Genomic DNA, 12,374 nt, shown 5'->3' with positions numbered 1-12,374 from the left:
CGTCAAGAGGAAGAGGTTGGCTAGAAGGAAGTGGGATGTAGAAAGGACTGAGGAAAGTAGACAGGAGTACAAGGAAGCACAGCGTAGAGTGAAGAGGGAGGTGGCAAAGGCCAAACAGAAAGCTTACAGTGAGCTGTATGACAGGTTAGACACAAAGGAAGGAGAGAAGGACTTGTACAGGCTAGCCAGACAGAGAGATAGAGATGGGAAGGATGTGCAACAGGTAAGGGTGATTAAGGACAGAGATGGAAAGGTGCTAACAACCCAGGAGAGTGTGCAGAAAAGATGGAAGGAGTATTTTGAGGATCTGATGAATGAGGAAAATGACAGGGAAAGAAGGGAGGAAGATGTGGATGTTGTGGAGGAGGAAATAGCAGAGATTGGAAAGGATGAGGTGAGGAAGGCTCTGAAAAGGATGAAGAGTGGAAAGGCTGTTGGTCCTGATGACGTACCTGTGGAGGTGTGGAAGTGCTTAGGAGAGGCAGCAGTGGAGTTTCTAACCAGTTTGTTCAACAGGATTCTAGAGAGTGAGAAGATGCCTGAGGAATGGAGGAGAAGCGTTCTGGTTCCGATCTTTAAGAACAAGGGTGACACGCAGAACTGCAGCAACTACAGAGGAATAAAGTTGATGAGCCACACAATGAAGCTGTGGGAAAGAGTAGTGGAAGCCAGGCATAGGAAGAAGGTGGAGATTTGTGAGCAGCAATATGGTTTCATGCCCCGTAAGAGCACCACTGATGCCATTTTTGCTTTGAGAATGTTGATGGAAAAGTACAGAGATGGTCAGAAGGAGCTGCATTGTGTCTTTGTAGATTTAGAGAAGGCGTATGACAGGGTGCCGAGGGAGGAGCTGTGGTACTGTATGAGGTCGTCGGGAGTGGCAGAGAAGTACGTCAGACTAGTTCAGGACATGTATGAGAGAAGTATGACGGTGGTGAGATGTGCTGTAGGTCAGACAGAGGAGTTCAAGGTGGAGGTGGGACTACACCAAGGATCAGCTTTGAGTCCCTTCTTGTTTGCTATGCTGATGGACAGGCTGACAGATGAGGTCAGACAGGAATCTCCCTGGACAATGATGTTTGCGGATGACATTGTGATTTGCAGTGAGAGTAGAGAGCAGGTGGAGGAACAGCTGGAAAGGTGGAGGTTTGCTCTGGAAAGAAGAGGCATGAAGGTCAGTCGTAGTAAGACAGAATACATGTGTCTGAACGAGAGGGATCAAGGTAGAAGCGTTAGGTTACAGGGGGCTGAGGTGAAGAAGGTGCAGGAGTTTAAGTACTTGGGGTCAACAGTTCAGTGTGATGGAGAGTGTGGAAAAGAGGTGAAGAGGCGAGTGCAGGCAGGTTGGAGCGGGTGGAGGAAAGTGTCAGGAGTGTTGTGTGACAGAAGAGTGTCAGCAAGACTCAAAGGAAAGGTGTACAAGACAGTGGTGAGACCAGCTCTGCTCTATGGGTTAGAGACGGTAGCAGTGAGAAAGAGACAAGAGGCTGAGATGGAGGTAGCAGAGATGAAGATGTTGAGGTTCTCCTTAGGAGTGACCAGGTTAGACAGAATAAGGAACGAGTACATCAGAGGGACGGCTCACGTTGCCTGTGTTAGCGACAAAGTCAGAGAGGCCAGACTGAGGTGGTTCGGACATGTTCAGAGGAGGGATAGTGAGTATATTGGTAGAAGGATGTTGGAGATGGAGCTGCCAGGCAGGAGGACAAGAGGACGGCCAAAGAGGAGATATATGGATGTCTTAACAGAGGACATGAGGTTGGCTAGTGTTAGGGTAGAAGATGTCCATGATAGATTTAGGTGGAAAAGGATGATTCGCTGTGGCGACCCCTGATGGGAAAAGCCGAAAGAGAAGAAGAAGAAGACATTAAAGTAGCAGAGCAGCCACCACAATAATTTCAGTATCATTTGTGGTTGTGCTGCTCTTGGCAGAATCTTCACTTCAACAGTTTGCTTTCCATTTTCAAAAGCTTGAAAACAATATTAAGTACAGTGATCTCATAGTATGATTTTTGTATTGGTGCTCACTTTTACCACAGGATGCCCATGATGTAATTTAGACATGGTTCCAGCAGATAATTACTTCTAAAATCACAAGTCATCCTTTATAAGATTTCAAAAGTTTACATTAGATGTTTGCCCCTGCCTTCAGTCTGCTAAACTAGGCTAACTACATTCTTTAGGCAGCCCTGTGCCTTAACATATCAAAAAGTCCAAATGCATTACGCACTGCTTCACTTTTTTATTTTTTAGAATAAAAAATAGAAGTGGAGCAGTGAGAGTATTGTCAACAGTATTTCCATCTTGCTGCATGTATATTTGCATCCTAAACTCTCTCTGCATTGTTGGTACAGAACATTACAAAAGGGAAACACATTTTCATCCAATTCTTGGCCTATTTTAAACATTTTCTTAGCTGTATTTGGATGGAGGGCATTTCTGTCTCAAGTTGAAACAGAAACCTGATCTGTAAAAACACCCACAGGCGTCCTGTCCTCTTGGACATTTTTACACTCCCTAATTTGATAGGATTAATTCCTCTTCTCATTGAAGAAATACATGGCTGTGAATACATCTTTTGGCGGTGAGAAATGCCATATGAGCCACAATGCAATTACAGGGCTTCTATTACATCTCAGCTCAGATTTAATGCTGCAATCTGCTGTCTTTCAACACAGCTGCTGTATTATTTGAAAATGGAAATGATTTTTAACCTCAAATGTTCCTCCATTTATAATACTCATGCCTACATAGAAATAAGATGTAATGACTTTCTTCTATTATTTTCAGGTGGAATGCAATCTGTGATCAATCATTTGATCTCTTGATTTTTTTTTTAAATTATTATTCATTAGGTTGAGAAAATGCTAATCAAACTTTTACCATAAAGCTAGATGATATGTTCAAAAGCCCTGTTTTACCCAGCTAACAGTTAAAACCAATAGATATCAAGTTACAATGATATAAGGATTTTAAGAGGCTAAAACTGAAACATTTAATGACTTTATATTATCAACAGCATGGGCAATGATTTTTGTGCCTATTATCTTGCTAAAAAGAAAAAAACACTGATGATAATTTCACTGATAATTAATCTACATTAATTAATTAATTAATTAATTAATTAATGTAGTATGCAAAGTTGTGCCAGAGGATGCAATTTTTAATTACATGAACAAAAACACTTAAATCATAATTAAAATAAGTTACTGTTCAGAGACTAAAACCATTGGTGAACTGTGTCTACTCAAACATCTGTAAATCTATACCTAGATTTTGGCCTATTCATCTGTGTCATAGAGATTTTTTGGTGTTAACAATTAAAAAAACTTTTTTTTGTTTGTTTTTTAAAGAACTTGATTGAGAACAACACTGATCCCTTTTGACTAGTGTGATGTCAGCCTGTGAGATTATATTACACTTATATATAAGTGCAAAAGACAGCAATTGAATTAAATAAATATTTCTTGTGTAAACATGAAAACCTGTTCTCTGTGTCGTTTGCTCATTATTTAAGTCCCTAATAAAGACATGACCAGTCAGTCTCTGTATACAAAGCAAAGCGAAACATTTACAAGCATCATGCCAGACAGCTCGCAAAAACAGAAAGAAATAAAAGGCATTAGACATGGTGCTCGTGTACACGTAGGCAAAGTGGGATTTCATAAAAATTTTCTGCACCTTGTGTTAATACGTTCTTAGTTAAAAATTGTATTTATACCAGAATGTAACTTTGTAACACAGAATTTGTGGACAGGAAGCTTTATATTTATATGCAATATTTTGTACACTGCAAATCTGTGTATTTTCACATCACACATTCTTATTTTCTTAGTCTAATTTGGACAAGACACAGGAAAAGGCTGAATTATTAAAACATGCTGTGTGTCATTTGTTTTAATTAAGTTAGATTGCCACCAAAAGGCGAGCTGATGTTGAACGTGAACGTTCTTCTTACTAGTGTCACTCACCCCAGTTCACCAAAATCCATGTTCACTAAACATAAAGACATTCATATTTATCTTACCTAAATGAAAGGAGCAGAAATATATATGAAGACAGCTTGATTGGTCAATCTACTGCCATAAATATTTCACTGACCCCAGATATAACAACATTTCAAAGACATAATATAATATCATATCACATTGTTTCAAACTATCTCTGTATTGATTAATTATTTTGCAAGAGCAGCTTATATGTTTTCCTATGCTAGTCTCTTCTACATTATCTATTTTACACATTACTTCTCCATCTGCAAACAGGAACTATATCTGATGGCTGCGAATGTCATGTCATATACTGCGCCTGCTCTGTCTGAAAGTAAAAACAGTGTCTGTACCTCTTTGGCTTTCCGGTGTCTCTCCTTGCTATCTCTCTCTCTGTCATTGTCCTCATCTCCAGGGTGGCAGGAATAGGACACTGTCCTCCAGTTCTGTGGAGAGTTGGCAACCTTTGACTCAGTTGCGCTGTTCTCGTCAGTGAGTGAGTGGGCCGACCTCCTAGTGAACATGCTCTTCTTCAGCGCCTTCACCCTGAGGCTATCGCTGTTACTCCCATCTGAACAGCACCACTCTCCCATGGGACCATTGTCCACTTTGACATTGTGGCCAGTGGTGTGACACTGGAAAACACGAGGTGAGAGGGTGGTGTCAGGATGTGAATGGGGGTGGGGATGTGGCTTGTCAGGAGTGGCATTGGACTCTGATGCTGATGCAGTCTCCATGTGTCTCCCATTGGCTTCAGGCTCCTGGATCTTCTCATCCAGCTTGTTAAGCTTGGAAAGCACCTGGGAGATCTCACTGCGAACCCCCGAGAGAGACTCCAGCTTCTTCTCAATCTCACCAATCCTCATCACCAGCTTGCATACACTTGATTTGAGCTCATCATCTGTGTTTTCCAGTGAATGGAAGAGGCGATCCAGCTTGCACTTGGCTAGTTTGACTGTGTTGCGTTCAGGCGAGCTGTCGCCTTCAGACTTCAGTGTTACCTGAGAGAGCGATCCATTACTGTTGTAGCAAGATGACTGGACAATGCCCAGAGAGTCACAAACACTCATATCATCCAAAAAACGAAAGATGTCACTTATGTCATCACTGACAATCTCAGAGTCCCCATCGGAGTGTTTAAAGACATGTCTCTCTCTATCAGAGTACTTAGCTGGGTATTCCTTCACCTTCTTCTGCTCAGACTGCTCTGTTTGAGTCCCAACACTGGAGGAGCTGTCGCCTCCCTGAAAGGATGGACTGTTCATATTTTTGTCCCTAATTTTTTTAGGGACCACCTCTTTTTTAGCCAAGCCCATAGGCCCACTTCCCCTCAGTGCTACATCCTTGCTCTTTATTCCATTAGTTTTCTTTGCAAATCCAGAAGGAGAAGCCACCACCTTTTCCTTTGGACTCTGAAACTGCTGCTGGTTGTCAGGGCTGATGACACTGATAGTACAATGGTGGTTTTCTTTGAACGGTTTGCTGTTCACAAATGACCTCTCAAAGTCTGGAGGCGTCTCTTCTGTGTTGAGACTGAGGCTCTTAACTGGCCATGCCAGATGTTTTCCTGCAATGCTACAGTGCTTCCTGCTGCTGACACTCTCAGAGACTGTTGTCGGACCAAAGTATGTGGATGCCTGTAAGTCATCCAGGCTTTCATGCTTCACCCTCCGCCTTTCCTGAAAAGGAGACTTAAGTGTCGGTTCAAAGTAAGGGTTAGTATAAGGCAGTTCAAAGCTGTGGTTGAAGAAGGTGGCAGGCTTGTGTAACTCCCTCCTTTGGTAGCCGTCAGCAGCCTTGCTGCCCACTTTGCACTCAGTGGTGATGACCTACAACAGTAACCCAGAAAGGGACTGAATTGGCTTTAAAACACAACGAACAAAAGTTGGTCTCTTAGTACGATTTAGTTTGTGGTATGACTACAGTAAGATTCTAACAAACATAATTCTATAATAAATGTCAACTGTTCACAGAAGGATCATTCTGAGGGGTTTTGAGGGAGGCTTGCAGTTAGAGTATGTTTTCTGGCATTCTTATTTACTAAAATGTCATCAGGTCTGCTGTGGTATCTGAAGGGCTGAGCAGAACCTGGTGGAACAGGAAGAGTCAGGGCTTGGTGAAGTCGAATAAATTTGAGTTTCAGTTTTGAGTTTGAGTGCTAACTTGATCCAACAAAACGTGGACAGGATTTGCATTTGACTGAGCTAAGGCTATACTGCCTCATAGACAGCAAACTGTGATGTACTGTCTTCACCTCTGTCCACTACAACATTAAAACCACCAGGTAGATTTAATGTTGTGGCAGATCGAGCGTGTGTGTGTGTGTGTGTGTTTATATTAATTAAATTACATTAGTGGATTATCATATTATAACATGTAAGCTGCATTATAATAATACTGCTTTTTATTTTGATGCTAATTAAATTAATGTGTATACTGTATACAGTATGCAGTAAAACACTATGAATTTAATATTCAGCTTAATGAACTCAAATAGTTATACAGCATTTTATTTTTATTACCTACTTTTTGTTAATCTTTTGGAGTAGGTTTAATGGAGAAATACACTGTCACACTACTAATTTTAACTAATTAAAATAACAATTTCTCTTATCACTGTTCGAGTGGTCTGTGATTGACTTATCTGATGAAAATAAAATGCTCTATTATATCTACATTAAACTGATTTAATGCTTTTCTTAATTAATTTAACATTTTTAATGCCAGATGTGCATTCATTCCAGGTAACCCTTACTTCAATATCCATTTGAAACTCAAATTGTGAAGGCAATATGTCTCATTTCTGTAATTTAAGGTAGTTATTTCACTCTGATTGTTAATTTCAGAAAACTATGGAAACAATTTGAGCCTAAGAGAGTCACTAGTGACTATTTTGGTCACCAGGTAAGTGACATACCAAACAAAAATATCAAATGTTTTTCAGTTATAGTTTTGTTTAAAAATGGCCTATGCTTTATTTAATTTTCTTTTTTGCATACTATTGGATATGCTGATCAAAAAATCTATAATATATGAAAAAATAAGGATTAGATCTATGAAGCTCTACTATAAATAATAATCTCCTTAGACTGCATATTACAATGTGTAAATATATCAGGTATTTACGTGTGTAGTAACTTGAGTGTTACTTTTCAACATACTGCAGGCTAATGAAAAACCCTCCTTTAGCAGATCCTTCTCTTAGCAGAGGTCCACTGAAAATTAAAAAATTAATCCTCTGTAATGTAGTTATCCTTCAACAACATCCTAATTAAGACAAACCTGTGGTGAGAAGGCCACAAAGTTGTGAAAGTCTTCCTTAAAGATGTTCCTCTTCTGAATGCAGGAATGAACAGAAAATGGCTCCGGATGACCAACATGCTGCAGGGAGTCCTGGTCAGTGGTGGACTCGCTGTCGATGTCCATGGGAAAGTAGGTTGTCTGCATTTCACAGGGTGGAGATGTCAGATTGCTGCTAGAGTACTGGGGAAGATGATGCAGTTTGTCCAGAGAGGCTGCTCTGAATTTCAGGTCCTTAGTCACCCCCAGCAGGAAATTAGGCTCAGAGGTGGGGATAAAGTGCTGGCAGTTGTTGCACTCAGATGATTTAGGACAGGGAGGAGGGTTCTGAGCCATAGTGGGCTCCTGGGGGCGGTGGAGATGATGGTGGTGGTGGTGTTCATCCCTGGGGTGATTCATGTGCTCAAAACCAACCCCCCTGTCACAGTCCTGGTACTTATATGCATCATTATCAGACCTGCACAATTCCACTGACTTGTTCTTGTGCATCTTGGCTCTGTGTACTATGGGAAGTTTGTCTTTGGCTATGCCTCCATTCATCTGGATCAAATTGAACATGGTGACAATGTCTGCAGCCACCATAAGCTTCTTGGATTGGGGATCCTCCATGGAACAGCGCATCTTGTCTTTGAAGAGTGTGGCTGGAAAGGAGGGGTCCAGACAGGCTGTGTAGAAAAGCATGCTGTGGACCTTGGCCAGGTGCACTAAGTCAAAGCGAGCACACAGGGACTTACATAGGTCCTGATAGGACATCACGTTGTGCTTGGAGTCCAGCTCTTCCAAGATCCGAACCAGAAACAGAGAGTACTCTGGGTGGGGGTCCATGGCTGCTGGGTGGCAGGAACAGGCCTATAGAGAAGGTCTTACCTCAGCAGAATATTGGCACCTGCAAACAGCACATCTAAATATTAATTCAATGCTAATCTGTTCTTCTTTTATTGGACACAAACGCTACACAGAATCTAGGATTTGGATTTATAAGAGCAGGGGAGGCAGTCACATTCAAGATACATTCAAAATTAAAAAGACTTTATGGGTTTCATTACACGCAGTCAAAAGGTGACTATAATCGACATCAAAATATTTTAGCTCAAATGAGACCTGTCTGAGTCCGGACCGAACCAGAATCCACCTGCATCCCGACAGCTCTAGCAGCTGCAGAGCCTCTAGGCGCGTTCACAGGGACATTTCAGTGTTATTTCAGTTTGATTTGCATACCTTCAGTCACACTGAGTTGATCTGAACGGAGAATCATCGGATCAGGTAGTGCAGCACTGCATGTCTCCAATCAGCGACAGATAAAGTCACGAATGAACATTATGAGGCTCAGAATCCGCAGCGCGCACCCTCCGACAGTAGCATCCAAATGGGCTTAGCCCAACTTTAACCCATCCAATTACCTGTCAGTAGAAATGAGGAGAGAATACATGGTTCATCCTCACGTGCACGCGCATAGGTGCATCCTGCTAAAATAACATATGCTGTCCCAGCTGCTGCTGACGTTGAACGACTCCATGGTGTCGGTGACAGCCAGCGGGCTGAACCGTCCACACATCCGCGGTTTTCCTCGCTCTCCTGGACGCTGTGCTGTGGCGAAGGAGGTGTCCTGCGATTGCAACTGCATGCTTTGCTGAAAATCAATTAGTGTCAAGCTAGAGAGACTCTAAACTAACACTACCGGTGTTCGTTTTCACGATAAAAGCCTTGTAGGGACGCTAGAAATAACAAATAAGGGAAAAATACAAGAAGTAATTACACTAACGGTTACCATCATAGTCCTATTTCATTGCGTAAAATGTCAGTTAAAGTACAGGATAAAACAAAAATAGAAGATCGGGGAGGTTTAATCAGATCACAGCAAACTTTGGGCAAGGTGACACACTGCCATTCTAGTATCTTGTACTATTGTTTCTCATGTACTTGCCACTCGATAAACACACATCTGCACATCTGGTATCCCCGGTGAACATACACACACACACGCATCCAGAGTGCATTCCAACGTTAACTTCTTGTAGGATTATGCTTTTATTGTGAAGACAATGTTCTTATTTCCGGTCATGGCTTGGCTAATTCTTTGTAATTGATGCAGTTCTTTGTTTCCACTTACAATGACGTAACTGTACCTACCACGAGACAATGTAGAAGCATCACTCGTTCCCTTCTTCACTGGCACTAAGGGTGTTACTTAACATGATGACACGTCTGGTACAATATGATCAAACACTGTGAAGCAGATATACCTCATTGTCTTCAAATGACTTCAAAATTAGAACAGCAAAATGTTGAATACCTTTGATCTTTCTTTCATTCACTGCAAAACAAATAGAACCACTGGTTTCACTGTTGGCTCTTTAAAAGCAAAAGATTTGCAAAGTTGTTTTGCCAATTTGTGCAGACTAACTCCTGAACGACATCACTTTACTACACACACACTCAATATGATAGATTCAGTACAGAATACACAAGCAGATAAACAAAAATCCACTTTTCTAACAAAACTGTAATAACAATAAGAATCATAGCTTTCCATTCAGTGTCTTTTTTCTTTGACACCCTCTATATCTGTTTCCCATTAAGATACTGCATCTACAGAATTACTGTATACATATCTTATCAATGGATGAATAAAAAAGCACACCAACATTTACACAAATAAAACATTTGTATTTAGCCAGCTTTAGCTTCCCAGCTCTAAAGCATTTACTTTGCCTTACCATTTAAGGCTGTATGACAATCACTGCAGGTTGCAAAAAAAACCTTTAGGTATTTTATTACTTGTTATGTCCATGTTGAGCCAAGACAATATTCCAGACTATGAAGTTTTTAACAGTTGCTTATGTATGCATGTAATAAACAATGTATTCATAATAAAAATAGTATGTTATTTAACAACTCTTGATTGTAGGTCTTCTGAGTTTCTTACCTTTTTCACAAAGCATAGCTATATATCAGCTAGTATCAGCTGATACTGCTTGTGAATAGCACACCGATACTGTTTGGGTGTTTTTATAAGTCAAGTTAGCTCTATACCGCACTTTCATAAACGAGTATGGAAGTGCGGTATAGAGCTAACTTGACTTGATTGGACTCATGATTGGTCATTCCCTTTTTTTGTCAGGCAGACTGAAGCACTCCTCTGAGACTTTATGTTGTAGATGGTGTCCACAGTGCTTCACCTTTTGAAATGTTATTAGGTTATTTCTTTTGTTGGTGTGAACATGTTATTTACTTGGGTTATTTTTTAACTGAATATTATGTATAATAAAGTGTGTTTTTAAAGTCTCTGCTTATCTTCACAACTCTTGTATTCAGTGGGTTCTGGAGTTGTATGTTGACCTCTTAAACTATATGCAGGTTTTACCAAAGTGGTCGTGTGAACCATGGCTTGCAAACCTGTAAAAAGGAAAAACAGCAGTTAGTGGAGTATGGAGCTCCATTGTTGATGTGCTGGTGTGACTCAGTTGTGTCCAGCCCATATTAAAAACATAGATGCAGAGCCACAACAACTGCAGGACCTGGTGGAGCATCTAAGGTGCACAGAGTTAGCAATTCCATTAGCGGCAGACTACATCTTCAGAGACAGCATTTTCTTCCCAAGAAAACTCTCATGCAAGTGACTCTGTGCCTGGGCCTTTGAGGCCACCCACACCTGTGAGAGCTGAACCTGAGTGTTTCCTATATATTCCTAGAGAAAGGAAGTGTCCCACTTTTCCCAGCAGTGTGGGGATAGGCCTAAACGAGTTGATGAAGGTTGATGAAGTTCGTGCTAGCATTATAGCCCAACACCTTACTCCTATTGATCAGACATATTTTATTTGTGTTAAAATGATCATGGAGGGAGAAGCAAAAAATGAAATTAGGTACCGGCCCAGAGCTGATAGGGATGACCCAGAATATACGAATTTAAGAATGTCAACAATCTTGTGACATTACAGGAAGCGACTGGATAGTGAATTATTATTCAATCAGTATAAGAATTATTATTCACATGCAATATTCTGTCTTATGGAGAAAATTGTTAAGAATACTTACTATACATACTATATAGGGTGTGCATAATTCTGCTATTTTGCTCAGGGATCAATATATTGAAAATGTTAATGACCTAAATCTCTGCAGAATGCTTAAGCAGGACCTAAGTAGTTATCCTGAATCTACCTTTGTTTGTAGGGAAGCTTTGAGGTGGGAACAAGAAGGTTACCATTAGCCACATGGGTCTACCAATTCTTTACCCTCCCTATTTGACAGCCAGAGCTGCAACCTTTCTAAAAACCATGGAGGTCCTATGCCTTATAAACACAGGGTTGACTGTTGGTTGACTACAGATAATCAGGGTTTTGCAGATTTTTATGTGTGTAGTGCTGGGAAAAGTGGATCCAAAAAGGGGAATTATAATTGTTAAATATTCCTGCAACCCACACTGTGTTCTAAAGTTCTGTGTGTTCTTGTTATGAACATTATTAGGGAATGTTACACAGAGTTGTTTTTAGAGTACAGACGTGGTTTATTATGAACCAGGACTTGCTGGAGGATTTTAAGGTATTTTGTTAAGGTAAGGTCTTTGTAAGGTCTTTAGTTTGTAATGTTTTGTTCTTTGAGTTTTTAGTAATTGTGTTTAATGCCCTAGGCTCAGACTATCCAGACTTAATATTTTATTTCCTGATTATTGCCTTACACCTAAAACAGTGTTCGGATAATCAGATATTTAAATTATTTATTTGACTTCCACGTATTGTTGTATTGGCCTCTACACTGCCCATCCAACAGGAGCCAAATAAGATAGGCAGTGCATAATGATATTAACAAAAATCAATGGCAGGCAAAGGAAACAAAACAACAGAAAATGCTTACTGCCAAAGGCAGGGGGAATAACTAGTAACGGAAAACAAAAGCGCTCACTACAAAAGGTAGGAGGAAACAAAACAAAGAAACGCTCACTATCAAGGAGGGAAAAATAAACAGCAAGAAAAAATACTCAGTACAGATGGTAAGAGAAACGGATTATCGATAAAAAAAACAAAAACGTTCACTACAGATGCAAAAAGAAAACAAAAGACTCACTACAGATGGTAGGCGGAAAAG

General features: G+C 40.5%; 1 protein-coding gene across 1 annotated transcript in view; it reads right to left on the bottom strand.

The window, feature by feature from the left end:
- minar1 (membrane integral NOTCH2 associated receptor 1) overlaps positions 1–8,884 on the bottom strand; it is a 33,733-nt gene extending 24,849 nt beyond the window's left edge. The window contains exons 1-3 of the mRNA XM_026377564.1: positions 8,508–8,884; positions 7,272–8,175; positions 4,343–5,818 (exon numbers count right to left, since the gene is read on the bottom strand). Coding sequence (XP_026233349.1) covers positions 4,343–5,818; positions 7,272–8,114 — 2,319 coding nt within the window. The 5' untranslated portion in view covers positions 8,115–8,175; positions 8,508–8,884. The remainder of the gene's footprint in view (positions 1–4,342; positions 5,819–7,271; positions 8,176–8,507) is intronic.
- Between the last annotated feature and the right edge of the window lie 3,490 nt (positions 8,885–12,374).

This window comes from Anabas testudineus, chromosome 3 (genome assembly GCF_900324465.2).
Source record: "Anabas testudineus chromosome 3, fAnaTes1.2, whole genome shotgun sequence".
Taxonomy (NCBI): Eukaryota; Metazoa; Chordata; class Actinopteri; order Anabantiformes; family Anabantidae; genus Anabas; species Anabas testudineus.
Note: the sequence above shows the minus strand (reverse complement) of the source record. Positions and strands in the feature narration are given on the sequence as shown.